Here is a 15,788-nt window from a genome sequence, read left to right on the forward strand (position 1 = left end):
TATTTTAATCAATGTTGAATGATCTCTTAGTAAAATCAGTACTACAGGGAATAGATATAGAAGGCTTTATGATACCTTTTAAAGAGACCATTTAATAATCATTAAGTGAATAAGTGAATGAATGAATGAATGAATGAAGTGGTCATCCCCTTATACATCTTCATTCTTTTCCCTTAAAATATTTTAAGAGTCTTCCAATATTTGGTATTTATGCATGGCTCCAGATGACTTCCTTTCTTACTAGCCTTATATGTAAAAATGCTACTTCCCTCAGTGGAATGATTGGTTGGTTTTGTCACTTAGGCAGATCATTTTTATTTTTTCTTTGCAAACTTGATAGCTTATATAAAAAAATTTACTCAGTCTGACAAATAGAGGCAAGACATATGAGATATGTTTTAACTTACTATTAAAATGACAACATTAATCAATTAAATTAAGTTAAATTTAAAAAAGTAATCTATCAGGAGTTCATATAGGTGATTCAAATCTTTTATGATGGTGTCTCCTTTCCCAAAATTCTCTTCAGGGCACTTTTTACTTCATTGTTCCTCAAACTATAAATAAGGGGGTTCAGCATGGGGTTAAATAAACTATGGAATAGGAGGAGATATTTCTGTTGCCCTTTGGGGTTCCCATGCTTGGGCCCAATGTACATAAAGATGGCAGTGCCATAGAAGAGCCCTACTACACAGAGATGTGAGGAGCAGGTAGAGAAGGCTTTTTGTCTTCCCTCTCCTGACTGAATATTCAGTATTGTGCAGATGATTCGCATGTAGGAGATCACAATTGAGGAAAAGGGTCCCACCAACACAGAAACAGCCCCAGCCAAGACCAAGAGTTCATTGATATGAGTGTCAGCACAGGCAATTTTGAGAACAGCTATTATTTCACAGAAAAAGTGATTTATTTTCTGGGAACCACAGAAAGGTAGTGGCAATAATAAAAATAGATGGACCAGGGCCAAAAGAGATCCAATAGCCCAGGAAGTCAATGATAGAGTGATACACACCCTCCAGCTCATGATGATAGAGTATCTGAGGGGGTGGCAGATTGCCACATAGCGATCATAAGACATTACCACTAGAAGGAGACATTCAGTGTGGGCAAAAGTTAAAAAAAGAAAAGTTTGTGTTATGCATCCTGCATAAGAAATTGGCATGATTGGGTCCAGTAGATTTGTTAGCATCTGGGGTACAGTGTTACAGGCATAGGAAATGTCAACAATGGCCAAGTGTGAGAGGAAGAAGTACATGGGTGTGTGGAGTCGGGTATCCATCCAGATAAGTCCTAAGATTATTCCATTCCCCATCAGAGTGAAGACATATAGTAGAGAGAAGAGTCCAAAGAGGAACATTCTCATGTCCAGTTCAACAGAAAATCCCATCAAGATGAATTCTCTGACCAGTGTCTGATTGTTTGCCATACTTCTGTGTGACAGAAACAAAGAGTTTGCCAAGGTCCAGTACAACAAAGATATCTAGAGTGAACATTGTTTTGAGCATTTGGTGAATAAAACACTTTCAATATCTTTGCAATGACATTATTGAATTCTTAAAAACACAATTACTATTCAAATGATATTTTATTTGGAAAGGTCTCAGCTATTGGAGGAAGGACTCACTATTTGACTAAAAGTCCTGGGAAAACCAGATAAAAATCTGTGAGAAACAATCATTAGTATAGGAATTGACATTATATATCAAGTTCTAATTGGATTAATGATTTTGTTATATAATGATACATAATATTAAAATCAAAGGATGAAAGATAAATCCATGCTAATACTATGAATAGAAAAGATCACAAAAGAGATAGTAGACCAAATTAATTATAAAAAATTTTTGCTCAGAAAACAAAATTACAAGTAAATGGGAAATATTTAATTGGAAAAAATATTCCATAAAATTACTCTAATAAATAATAACAAATATAAAACAATTAACACTCAGAAAGAAAATGAAGATGAAATATAGTCATACAAAAGAACAAAATTACAAATAGAAAAATGAAAATGAATCAAATCATTCAAATTCATATTCAGCTTGAAAAGTACAAAAACTCAAAAAAAGATACAAAAATACAAAAAATGAAAAAATGAAAATTTATTAGAAGAATTATTTGGATAAATAGGCATACTAATAAACTATTGGTGGAGCTATGAATTAATCCAGCCATTCTGGAAAACAATTTGAACTATACCCCAAATGACACTACATTGTGCATATCTATTAACCCTGTTAACCCCTAGACATACCCCCAAAGAAAGAAGAAAAATACCTAGATGTAAAAACTATTCATAACAGTGATTTTTTTTTTTTATTAAGGAACTAGATTCCAAAAGACTACTCACCTACAGGGAAAGGATTGAACAAATTATGGTATTTGACTCTAATGGAACAATACTGCATCTTAAAAGGGCATAAAAGAGTTGTTTTGGATAAACTTATAAAGAATTGTATGAAGTGATCAAATAAAGTGAATATAACCAGCAAAAAAATTGTACAATAATATTGGCATTGTAAAGAAAAAAATAAACCTTAGAAACATTTAACAAGTTGGATGAATGTCAACCTTAATTCCACAGAATTAGTCATGAAAAATGTTTCCCATCTCCTGACAATGAAGTGAGGAACCTAAAGTGAAGAATGAGACACTTATATTCAGATGTAGCTGGAGACTTGCTTTGTGTAAGAATGTATATTTGCTCCTAGGATTGTTTTTTTTTTTTTGTTTTGTTTTGTTTTGCTCTCTTCCTTATAGGCAGGGTACTTATGGACACAAAAGAATTATTAATAGAATCACCAAGATGAATAAAAATAAAGCAAGGAAAAATAATTATTAGCATATAATTTATATATATGTATACATTCAAATTTATTATTCCCATATATATATTCATTCATACATTTCTCCTAATACATTTTTTTGGCCTTTCTTTTCCTTTCTCCTCCTTCTGTCTGTTCCTCTGAATGTCATTGATTCTGGAAATATTTTTTTTTCCATTGACAATTATATACAACTCTTCTTTTTTTTGAAACACTAAACCAAAACCCTGTTCCTTAATTGCTACTTCCACAAAGATATTCTTTTCCTGTTAAGAACATGAGCTTTTTTGAAAGCAGAAGCTATCTCAGCACTCATAATCCCATAATTTTATACAATTCTGTTACTTAGTAGTTAATTTTTTATTAAGGATTTATGGTTTTTTACAGGATTAGATGCATTCTCAATGCTAAAATGCATTGGAGCTGTACAAAATGTACAAATTAAAAACTAGAGAGCATATAAGAAAATTGAGATTAGGAACAAAAACACTAAAAAACTTTGTCAATGACACATACAAAAGATAGAAACCTAAAAAATGATAGCACAGTTCTATATATGGTCAATGATTAAGAAATATATACATATTACAATAAATAGTGGTGGTACAAATTGGGCAATCAGACCATCATTCTGGACTTAGGGCTGGAGGTCTTAGGGGAAGGGGAAGGAAGTTGAAATGGCCTTGGGGATGGTATGGACTATACTTTCTCTTCCACTAAAAACTCCTACTGTACCATAAGATATATAATAGATGTAAAACTTTAACAAACACCTGAAGCTTGCCTGTGGAAGTGAGCATGGGAAGGGTTGTAGCTTGTGAGCTACTGTGAAGTAGTGTTACCCAGTTTGAAAGGCAATATAAGCAGTAAATTGAGGTAGTTGATAGAGGTTTGAAGTATGTGTGTTTTGTGCTTAATGATTTATCTGGGGCCTATTTTCATTTTCTGATGACTGGAACAAGCATTATAGCAGAACTACTTGTATTTTTTTTTGTTTTGCAATTTGATTCATTTTGCCATATTTTCTTGCTACTTTTTCATGATATTTTCTGTCACTAAATAAGTTAGGTTTATAGATTGAATTCAATACAATTCCATTCAACAATCGCTTGTTAAAAATCTATTATGTCCAAGATACTCCAGTAGAAAATGAAAATACAAAGATAGATAAGATAGAAATTGATCCCAAGGAGCATTCAATCCTGTGGGAGGAAATAACTATGACATGAGGAGATGAAATGAGTAGACAAGAGAAGCTGTTAAAGTGCTTTGATAAACTGAAGAAATCCAACTCTGAATAGCTTTCTTCAGATGCATTAGAACGTATCAACTTGATAGGAACAAAAGAAATCAAAGTACAAGTTTTACTCAGCTGATATTTGCCATTTTCTTCATGGATTCATTTCAACTCTCTTACCTGGGTATCAGAGAAGAATAATAGCAAACTTCAATGGTATAGAAATTGTTCAAAGATTTTACTTCTTGAATGTACTGGTGCCAGGAGAATGGAAAAAATTTAGGGCAGATTAGCCTTAAAGGGACTTCTGTCATAATTCTTAGTTTGGGTTGATAGCAGCATGTTATTGGAAGTCATCTTTGGTCACGCTCTGACTGTGTGGTCCTCTGTCCTCTCATTAACTCAGTAAAGTCATGGGATATCACTGCTATTATAGATATAATATGGTCATGAGAATTTATTTTGAGAAGGGACTTATAACCCTAGTCCAACCTTAGTCTTATTCTTTGAACCCAGAATAAGAGTCTAAAAATGGGACTGGTACCCCCATTAATTCTATAAGCCACCATCTAGTAAATCAAATATTTATACTTACTGTGTGGTAAGTCTCACTCTTTTCTATTGTTACACATGCAAGTCCCAGAGGAATGGGAAGAACATATGCAAACTGGGACTAGGCAGCAGCTATTCGTGGAAAATTTTAATTTCAGGAATGTTTTCTGTCCAGGTCGAGAAGGACTAAGGTAGAAATCAGGAGCTTTTTAACCTCAGTACACAGAAGCAATGATTTTATTCTTTGTGTATATCCACCCAAACCCATTCCTATATAATTCTGAAGATTGAAAGTAATTGGAATGTCTTTGGGACTTCATATCCAACTATTTCCTCCCTGCATGGGAAGCAAATTTCATCTGTTTCAGTCTCTTTGGATCCCAGCAGGATTAATTTGGGGTAATAGGAAAGAACCATAATGACTAACAGGATAAACATTGGAAACTTCAATAAAAGCAAGTCATATTCTTCCAAGACAACAATTAAATTCCCCTGATATTTCACAACTACTGAGATTGCCCCAACTCCAGAATCGCAGAAGAGAATTCATTATAAGAAGTAGACTCAGTAGGCTTAACAATAACTTCTGATACTCATCTTCTCTCTTTATTGCTGCCTGGGTCCCTTATTATACTGGAATTGCAATAAAAGCAAATTATTTGAATCCATAATCTGTTACAAGTAAATAACTTCATGCAATAAAGCTGAAAGGCTAGGTATAAAGGACAGGGTATAGGAAGTCTGTGGGGAATATTAAAAAATCAGTACAGGGGATTACAGAATTCATAAAAAAACTAGCTCTAGTGTCCCAATGGAGCTTGTTAGAGTCTATTAGAGAACTTGATTGGAACACAGCTCACTTGTAGTTTATACTGAATAAAATCCTTTACAAAAGGTAATGATGCTCTATACTATCAAAACCCCCCAAAAGCTTGTTCTTTCATCACTAGAATGTTAGGTGATGGATGCAAGTAGTGTCCCAGGACATATAGTTCAGGAAAGCTAAAACCTCGAGATGTTTCAGTTTTTTTTAAAGAAATTAAAATTTAAAAAATTCTTCTTACAGTGATCAAGTATTATTTTATAAATTGGATAAATATAATCAAATAATTCATATATCAATAAATTCATGAGAATGAGAATTTTGAGCTGCCTAGGTGTTTTTGTAAGAAACATGAATTTAACATGGTATAATCCCTGTTCAATATGTCAGAGATGCTCATTGACATCAAAAGTTCATTTCTATTTTTTAAAATTTTCTCAGTTCATACCTTATCTAAATATAAGTTATGAGTGCCTTAGTCAAATACCACCTGCTCCCAGTTTTAAAGATTCCTAATTTGAGGCTCAACTTAAAATAACTCTTTCTTCCCTCAGTTGAATCTTCAGAGGAGCAGTAATTTTTATGTTTTATTTCCCTTTCCACTCTCCACCATCATGCCCCTTGATATCAAGGTCTTAAATGAAACATTTCCTCAGGAATCCCTTCAGTTTATTTCACCCTTTAAGTTTCATATTGAGGAGAATAATTCTTGCATAGGTCTTCCCTTTCCTAAAATCCTTATATGTCAGTATTTCAAAACCCTATTACCATCTTGGTTGCTACTTCATGTATGTACAGGTATTTGACAATGTACCTCTTAAAATGTCAGTTACCATCAATAGCCAGATGGTCCAACAAAATGAAAAGGCTGTTTTCAAGAAAGAAATACAAGTTATTATTAATCATAAGAATTAACCAATCACCAAATATTTATTAAGGGCTTATGGCATATCAGACAAGGGATATAATGAAAAACATTAAAGTTCAAGGAGTTCATATTCTTTTAAATGGGAAATATCACCTATATATAATTCAGTACATAGAGAATAAATAAATGATTATAACATCAGAGCAGAAAGCACCAGCTTCCAGATGACTAGGAAAGCAGGAGATGTGATATTTAAAAAGCTTCAAATGGGGCAGCTAAATGGTGCAGTGGATCTAGCACTGGTCCTGGAATAAAGAGGTCATGAATTCAACTTTGACCTCAGACACTTAATGATTACCTAGCTGTGTGATCTTGGGCAAGTCACTTAACTCCATTGCCTCACTCCTCCCAAAATAAAAAAAAAAAATTTCAAGAGATATAGTTTCTGGGCAATTTAACATTTTATGAATAAGGCCAATAGGATATTAATAAAAGAATCATCACTTAGCCTTTCTTTTAAACTAAATATCCCTAATGGCAGTGGGATCAAACTTTATATGCCCTTAGAAGAGGAAGTCTTCTTAAGGAGCAGCAATCAATTTGGATTGGTTAATACAAAAACAGGAGTGGTCTGTATTAAAATGGAGATCTTGGAATACATGCTTTAAGTCACTCAAATCTTGATCAGAGACATCAATTTCTTATCATCTGTCTGGTTAATAGGGAGAATCAACCTTTCCCCAGATCGGTCTGAGCAAACACAATGAATATCAATACACCATTAACTCATACTTAAAATTTATTTTATTGCCTAATTAGAATTAATAATTACTTCCTAATTGGCCTAGGTAAATCTCTAAGAGAAATTTTTCATTGAAGAAGTATAAAAGGGGGGACGGCTAGGTGGCACAGTGGATAGGGCACGGGCTCTGGAGTCAGGAGTACATAGGTTCAAATCCGGCCTTAGACATTTAATAATTACCTAGCTGTGTGGCCTTGGGCAAGCCACTTAACCCCATTTGCCTTGCAAAAATCCTAAAAAAAAAGAAGTAGAAAAGGGGAAAAGCGTGTTCTAATGCAATAATTAATTATTGAATGTAAGAGAGAAATATTCATTTTTCACAGAAGTAGCACATGAGCTGACTTTTGAATAAAAGAGTTCCTAAAAGTTAGAGGTTGGGAAGAAGAGTGATAGCCAATATGATAGCCAATGCAAAGGCATTGAGATGGGAGGTAGAACATCATATGTGGGGTATACCACATACCAGAAATTAAGTTGGACCATAGCATGAATGGTAGAGAATAATATAGTAAAAGATTTAAAAAGATAAATGGATCTGGGTTAATAAAATGTTTAAGTACTTAAGTACTTTTTAATTTTATTCTAGAGATAATCGTTTGGATTTTAATGAAAAGGGGTGTGACAAGGTTTGACTTCTTTAAGGAAATCCCTTTGGCATCTGTGTGGAGAATGAATCAAGGGAGAGAATTGAGTTGGGGGAGTCCAATTGGATATTAGATTATTTCAGGTGTGAAGTCAAAAAATGAGTCTGTACTACTTTGGTAGTCATGTGAGTAGCAAGAATGAATATATCTGAGAGGTGTTATGAAGGAAAAAATAAAAGATTTGGCAACTGATTAGATATAAGAGGCTTGTGGGAGAGAAGATTTTAAACCTAGGTGACTGGAAGGATGGTAGTTCCTTTGACAGCAATAGAGTAGTTCAGAAGAAAAACATGTTTTGGGGATGAAGACAAATTCTGCTTTGGATCAATTAAGTTTGAGCTGCTGATGGTATATACAGTTTATAGTCCTAATAAGCACTTAGTGATTCAGGATTCATGTTAAAGTTTGAGACTAGGCCTAAATAAATATGCCTGAGAATTTCAAAGAATTGACAATTAGGTCCATGAGAGTTGATGGGATTAACAAATGAGAAGGCTTACAGAGAAAAGAGAAAAAATATCAAGGATATGGAGGACATCCACACATTACGAAGATCAAGCAAAGGAGACTGGTATGAAGCAGACTTACTTTTTTGAGGTTTTATTTTGCAAGGCAAATGAGGTTAAGTGGCTTGCCCAAGGCCACACAGCTAGGTAATTATTAAGTGTCTGAGACCAGATTTGAACTCAGGTACTCCTGACTCCATGGCCAGTGCTTTATCCACTCCTCCACCTAGCCACCCCAAGAAGCAGACTTATTGTAGAAAGACCGAAAGTAGAATTACAAAAATACAGAGAAGGAAAACATCCAAGAGGAGAAGGCCTTCAATATCAGAAATCACAGAGATCAAGAGGACCAAGAAAGATTATTTAATTTGATAATGAAATATTATTGGTGATTTTGGAGAAAGCAAGATAATATGAATGATGAAATTAGCTGCCAGATTGCAAAAACTTTAAAAGGGATGAGTGTGGGTACTTTGTGTAGAATTTTTAAAAGTTAGTTAAGAAAAGGGAGAGACACATATAGGAAGAAATGGTCAAGAAAAAGGCAGAAAGAAAGAGTAGATGGAGAGGGGTCAAGAGCATATGCTTTCATTAAAGGCAAAGGAGTAGAACATTTCAAATGCAAATTGATTAGGAAGATGATCATATGTGTCACAGAGAAATCAAAGAGGGTGAAAACTGAGGAACCCTTTGGCCTGAAAGATGACAATTGAAAACCTTTAAGAGAATTTTAGAAGGCAATGGGGAAAGATGTTGAATTGCAAATTATTAAGAGATTGTTGTTGTTGTTTGCTCTTCATTTTCAAAGAGGAATAAGAGTATTACTGGTGGTCTTGACTTCTCCATGAAGTGGATTTAAATGAAATAGATTTGTACAGTTATAAACTTCATTCTCTGTTCCAGAGTCATTGAAATCCTGTGATAAGACAAAAGTCAACATTAGTGGAAATGGCCCAGTATACAATAATCTTGACATCTTCAATGTTAGAACAAGCTCTAAGAATCCTCTAGCACTTACTTTAGCCACCAATGGAACAAATTGTTCTCAAATGGCTATTTTGCCAGGGGGAAATCTTCACATATTTGAGATAGGCAATTCCACCCCACCCCCCAACTCAATCATGGATTTAAGATCCCTCAGCTACCTTCAATTTGCTTCAATCTATCTGCCAAGGTCATTTACTGGATTGTGACCACTATACAAGTTACAGTTTTGTGGAGTCTTAGGTGAGAGTTGGGTGATAGTGAACACCAAAGGAGGATGAGCAAGCCTGATAAAGATTTGGCCAACTCCTCATACTGCTAATCATTCTTGAAGAAATGGATGTTAGTAATCTGATTACTGTTTCAAATGCTTGCCCTTTACACTTTAACAACAAATATATTCAAACATATCCATGTTCTCTCCATTTTTTCTTTATCTAATGCAAAGGACTACAATAAATGGTATCTAGGATGCTGAGGATTTCCTACTGGAAAGAATGCACAGGTTAATGCAGTGACCAAAAGAAAATTGAGGCTTTTGCTGTAATTTATATTCAACATTTATTTATTTATTTATTTTAGTTTGGTTTAGTTTATTTTTTTGCAAGGCAATGGGGTTAATTGGCTTGCCCATGGCCACACAGCTAGGTAATTATTATGTGTCTGAGGATGGATTTGAACCCAGGTAATCCTGACTCCAGGGCCAGTGCTCTATACACTGTACTACCTAGCCACCCCTCAATATTTATTTTTGACACATTAATTCCTTCCCATTCAACAGCTCTTCCATATGGTACCTTACTAATGAAACAACAGCTATCTATTAGACTATTTGTGGCTACTAGTATATGTTACCTTCTACGTGTAGTTTCTCATAGAACGTAAGTTTCTTGAGGATTTTTTTTAAGACCCAGCCCTTAGTCTAGTACCTAGTAAATAATAAGTGCTTTATGAATTAAAAAAAGAGAGACCAGTGCCATATTTGTCCTTCATTCTCAAAAGAAGGACGATGTTTGTACTTCATTCTCAAAAAAGACATAAGGGATATGATAACATGACAAGCACATGAATTGGACTTGAGTGAGGGGGGTACCGTGCTAAATCACCAGCCTCACTTTCTCCTCACTACTTTCTCCTCACTTTCCCGAGAGTCATATGGGTCCAATGGCCATATCTGAATTGAGATGACTGGAGGTGGCCCCTGTATACAAGGCAATCAGGGAGGGTTAAGTGACCTATTCAATGTCACACAACTAGTAAGTTACAAGTGTCTGAGGCTGGATTTGAATTCCTGTTCTCCTGAATCCAAGACCAGTACTCTATTCACTGTACCACCTAGCTGTACGTTTGGCAACAATGGAACAGAAAAAGGAATGGGCAGCTTTCAGAGATCTGGTGCACAGCACTGCATTTGCTCATCTGAGCCAGAACAATCACAAACACCTAGACTGATTTGATAAAAATGATGGGGAAATACAGAAGCTGCTTTATGAAAAACAAGAACTACACAGGGTTTACCAGCAGGATAGTTCTTCCATGTCTAAGAATGCAACATTTAATTCCATCCAAAGTGAGGTACAAGTGAAGCTGAGAATGATGCAGGACTCAGCTCAGTCAGAAGGCAGATGAAATTCATTTTTATGCAGACAGTAACAAACCAAACTGTTTATATGATGCCCTGAAAGCTATTTATGGTCCAAAGACATATGGTGTATCTCAGTTACTCATTGCTGAGAGATCTACTTCGATTAACAACAGGGACATGATCCTAGAGATATGAACTGAATATGTCCATAGTGTTCTTAATAGACCATCATAAATCAATGCAGAAGCCACTGACTGTTTATCTCAAGTTGAAGTCAATCAGTCTCTAACTGAAGTTCTACCTAAAGAAGAGGTTTTGAATGTCATTAGGTGCCTTTCAAGTGGAAAAGTACATGATGCTGACTCTATTCCAGCTGAGATCTGCAAGGTGGGGGGTTCATTGCTCAATGAAAAACTGACTGAAATTTTCTAGGTTATATGTCATGGAAAAGTTATCCCACCAAAATTTAAGAATGCCTCCATCATCCATCTCTATAAAGTTAAATGGAATATAGTGTCTTGTGACAGTAACAAGGGTATTTCTCTTTTAATCATTGCTAGTCAGATTCTGGCCAGAGTGCTTCTCAATAGGCTGAACCTTCATCTGGAAGATGGCCACCTCCCTGAGAGTCAGTGTGGCTTCAGAAAGGGTCAAAGACCAATTGATATGGTGTTGGCTGCCTGACAACTCTAGAAAAACTCTCAGGAACAGAACATATGTCTGTATATATAATATTTGTAGGTTTAATCAAGACTTTTGATACTGTCAGTCATGAGGGTTTATGGAAAATTATATCAAAATTTGGCTGCCTGGAGAAGTTCATCAGTATTGTATACCAAGCATGCCCAGGTTCTGGATAGTGAATGATGCCCTCGAGATTTCCCAGTCACCAGTGGAGTGAAACAAGGATATGTCCTTTCTCCCATACTTTTCAGCATCATCTTTTCAGCCATGTTATCAAACACCTTCACTGAGGATGACATGGCTACACTGATGGTCCATTTATTTTATTCTTCAACTTGAAAATGCTACATATAAAGGTCAAAGTGGAGAGAGTATTGGTGCATGACCTGCTTTTTGCAAATGATTGTGCACTTGATATAGCCTCACAAACTGAGATGAAATAAAGTATGCATCAATTCAGGTGCTCCATCAGTCAGCAATACATCATCCATAAGTGAAATCATCAATTGCAACAAAAGGAGAAGTTATGAGAACTGTGGACAATTGTTCTTTCCTTGACAGTATCCTTTCCAAGGATATACACATTGACTATGAGGTTGACACATGTATTGCCAGAGCTAGCTCAGTATTTGGGAAGCTCCAAAAGAAGGTGTGGGATAGAAGAGGTATTAGACTGACTACCAAACTGAAGGTCTCCAGAGCCATTGTGCTAACCCCATTGCTATATACCTGTGAAACTTGGACAGTCTATCAGCGCTATGTCAGGAAACTAAACTGCTTCCACTTAAATTGTTTTAGGAAGTTTTTGAAGATCACCTGGCAGGAGAAGACACCAGATGCTGAGGTTCTTTCTCTAACTAAACTGTCTGGTATTCTAACACTACTACAGAGAGTGCAACTATGATGGGCTGGACACATTAGAATGTCAGACACATGCATGCCAAAAAAACTATTTTATGGAGAAATCACACAGGGCAACCACTCACAAGGGGGAACAGAAGAAGAGAATACCAAGATACCCTAAAGGTTTCACTGAATAACTTTAGAATTGATTGTACAATGTGGGAGATATTGGCACAGGACTGCTTAATATGGAGGGCCCTCATCAGTGAAGGTACTGCACTCTTTGAGGGAGGCAGAATTAAAGCATCTCAAAGGAAGCAGGACATACCTGTGGAAGAGCATTCTGAACTTGTATTTGTCTGATCAGTGATTTCATTTTTGGTCTTCTTTGATAATGAACCATGTCAAAATGCTTTATAAATGCTTGGTGACTCTTTTATTGAATTGCTGTTTTAAAAGTAGTCAAAGGGACATGTCTTCATTTCAACAATTCAAGTCCCAATCCTATCAACTGTGAATTGTTATCTTTTACTGCTATCTTTATTGGCATTGCTTTTACCCTTGTATATATTGTTCTACTGGTTCAATTTTCTTTATCCTATATCAATTCATACAAGTCTTTCCATGCTATTATGAATTATTCAAAATAAAAAAGTTATATCCAGAAAAATAAAAATCTAAGGGCAGACATGATTACTAATTTTTAAAAAAATTAAATAACTATCATGTAAATAAGGAGTTGGATTTATTTTATAAAGGCAGCTCTGGTATAGTGAAAAGCACACTCAATTTGTACTCACTAAAATTTGAAGTCAAATTCTGGCCCTGTCTTTTATTTGCTACATGATCTTTTATTAACTCGAAATCCCCACCCCTTCATCTGTAAAAATAGTGGATTTTATCTATTCAATCTAATTTGTGGTTTCACAGTAAATACCTTGAGTGGTTATGAATATCAGAAGAGATAATAGATTAAATAACATTATAAAACTTAAAGTGCTGCACAAATTTGTATTATTGTTGTCACTGATGATAATGATGTTATTATCTAGTTAAGGGCACTTTACCTCCTCATTCCTTGGACTATAGATCTGGGGGTTCACTGTAGGGTTGAAGAACCTGTAAACCAAAGAAAGGATTTTATTTTTTTAACCTTTCATTTAGAAATTTATTTTTCCTGGTTACATTTAAAATTTTTCCCATTCATATTTAAATTCCAAATTTTCTCCATTCCTCCTACACCACACTCCCATTTAGAAAGCAATTTGATATAGGTTAAAAAATGTAGTCATGCAAAACATTTCTAAATAAATGGTCATATTTTGAAAGAAAACATGAATTCCATTCTTCTCCCTAAAAAAAAGAAACTTCAAGAAAAATAAAGTAAAAAAAAACATGTTTCTGTGTGTATTCTTTCTCTGGGGATGGATAGTATTCTTCATCATAAGTCTTTTAGTGTTGTCTTAGTTTACAATATTGCTAAGAAAAGCTAACATTCTCAGCTAATCATCCTACAATAATGCTGTTACTTTGTACAAACAATATTTCACTTTGCATCTACTCATGTAAGTTTTTCCAGGTTTTTCTGAGAGCATGCTGCCCATTATTTCTTATAGCAGAATAGTATTTCATTGTAATCACCATATAAGTTGTTCAGCCATTCCCCAACTGATGGGCATTTTCTCAATTTCCAATTCTTTATCACCAGAAAAGTGTTACCATAAATTTCCTTGCACATATAAGTCCTTTTCCTTTTTTTTTGCTTTTCATCTTTTATTGGCATATAGAACTAGCAGCGGCATTGCTAGGTCAAAGGTAGGCATAGTTTTGGACATAATTCCAAATTGCTCTCTAGAATAGTGGAATCAGTTCACACCTCCACCAACAGTGCATTAATGACTCATTTTCCCTACATCCCTTCCAACATTTGTCATTTTCCTTTTCCATCCTATTAGCCAATCTAATAGATATGAAGTATTACCATAGAATTGCTTTAATTTGCATTTATCTAATCTATATCGAGTTAGAATATTTTAATATGATTACAGATATTTTGATCATTTATCAATTAGAGAATACTCTGTTTTTTAAAAATAATTCAGTTTTCTATATTTGCAAAATGATGTCTTTATCAGAGAAACTTGCTTCAATTTTTTTCACGGTCGCTATTCCTAACTTTATTTCTCTCCATCTCATTCCCCTCACCACCATTTATTCTAATCTCTTTGTCTCCTTTCACCCTGTCTATCCTCAAAAGTTTTTGCTTATTATCCCCTTCAGCAATTTTCCCTCCCTTCCATCATTCCTCCTTTATCTTAACCTCTCCTCCTCCTCCTATGTTCCTGTGTAAATAAGATTGAATTCTATATCCAAATGAACATACATGTTATTACCTCTTTGAACAAAGTTTGATGATTAAGGTTTCCTCACTGTCCTTCAACTCCCCCCTCTTCCACTCTCTGCAAAAATACTTTTTATGTGATAATGTAATCCATTCTATCTTCCCCTTTCCCTTTTTGCTTCATATTCAATTCAAACCTGTGTCCTCTATATAGCTATTTATATTCTCCTTTCTAAGATGTCTTGGGCTGAAAAATTCTTTTATTCCATCATTTTGTGGAATTTCTGCCACTCCAGAATTTTAGTGTTATTATTTAAAAGTATTTGGAAGGGTTTGTGGGAGAGCTCGGGTGAGACCTTGCCTTCACTTAGTCATTTTTCAAAGACAGAATTTCTGTTCTCAGGATTGCTAGGCTTGGGATCATATACATTACAATGCCAGTACCAAAGAAATGTTCCACCCTAAGGAGGTAGGAAGAACATGAAGAAAAGGCTTTCAGTTTCCTCTTGACTGGATCCTCAGCATGACATAGACGATCCATGTGTAAGAGGTTAAGACTAAGCAGAGGAGCCCCACAAGGATGAAAATAAATCCAATAAAATTACCATGTATCTGCAAGAGCAAGCTTCAGTATAGATAGGATATCAAAGAAATGGTTGATGTCCTGGGTCCAACAGAAAGACACTCTTAGAATGAGAACCACATAGACCAGGGTGGGAAGAGATCCACATGCCCAGTTAGGACAGTGTGTTTGTGTGAGTGGGCACACACACACACACACACACACACACACACACACACACACACACACACACACACACACACACACCAAGCTCCTGATCTTAGGAGAAGGCAGTTTGCCACATTTCAGTCAAAGGACAGCACCACCAAAAGAAGACTTTCTGTGAGGACAGAAGTTGAAAATATAAAAGTCTGCATTATACGACGAGTAAAGGAGATTATCTTTTCTGTATCTATGAGGTTTCACAGTATTTTGGGGCCATTCTTGAAATAGTAGAAATACATGGAAGAGTTGGAGTCATGTTTAGGTAGATAAACCCTAGTATCACTCCATTCCCCATTAGTATAAT

General features: G+C 35.2%; 1 protein-coding gene across 1 annotated transcript; it reads right to left on the reverse strand.

Annotated features, from left to right (window-relative positions):
• Nucleotides 1-493: 493 nt before the first annotated feature.
• On the reverse strand, nucleotides 494-1,441 carry LOC141493762 (olfactory receptor 2A7-like). Its single transcript, XM_074195100.1, has one exon. The coding sequence runs from the start codon at nucleotides 1,424-1,426 to the stop codon at nucleotides 494-496; it is 933 nt and encodes a 310-aa protein (XP_074051201.1). The 5' UTR covers nucleotides 1,427-1,441.
• Between the last annotated feature and the right edge of the window lie 14,347 nt (nucleotides 1,442-15,788).

This window comes from Macrotis lagotis, chromosome 7 (genome assembly GCF_037893015.1).
Source record: "Macrotis lagotis isolate mMagLag1 chromosome 7, bilby.v1.9.chrom.fasta, whole genome shotgun sequence".
NCBI classification, from domain to species: Eukaryota; Metazoa; Chordata; class Mammalia; order Peramelemorphia; family Peramelidae; genus Macrotis; species Macrotis lagotis.

Coding starts and splice junctions, on each gene's coding strand:
- LOC141493762 (XM_074195100.1), bottom strand. CDS start 1,426: ATGGCAAACAATCAGACACTGGTCAGAGAATTCATCTTGATGGGATTT.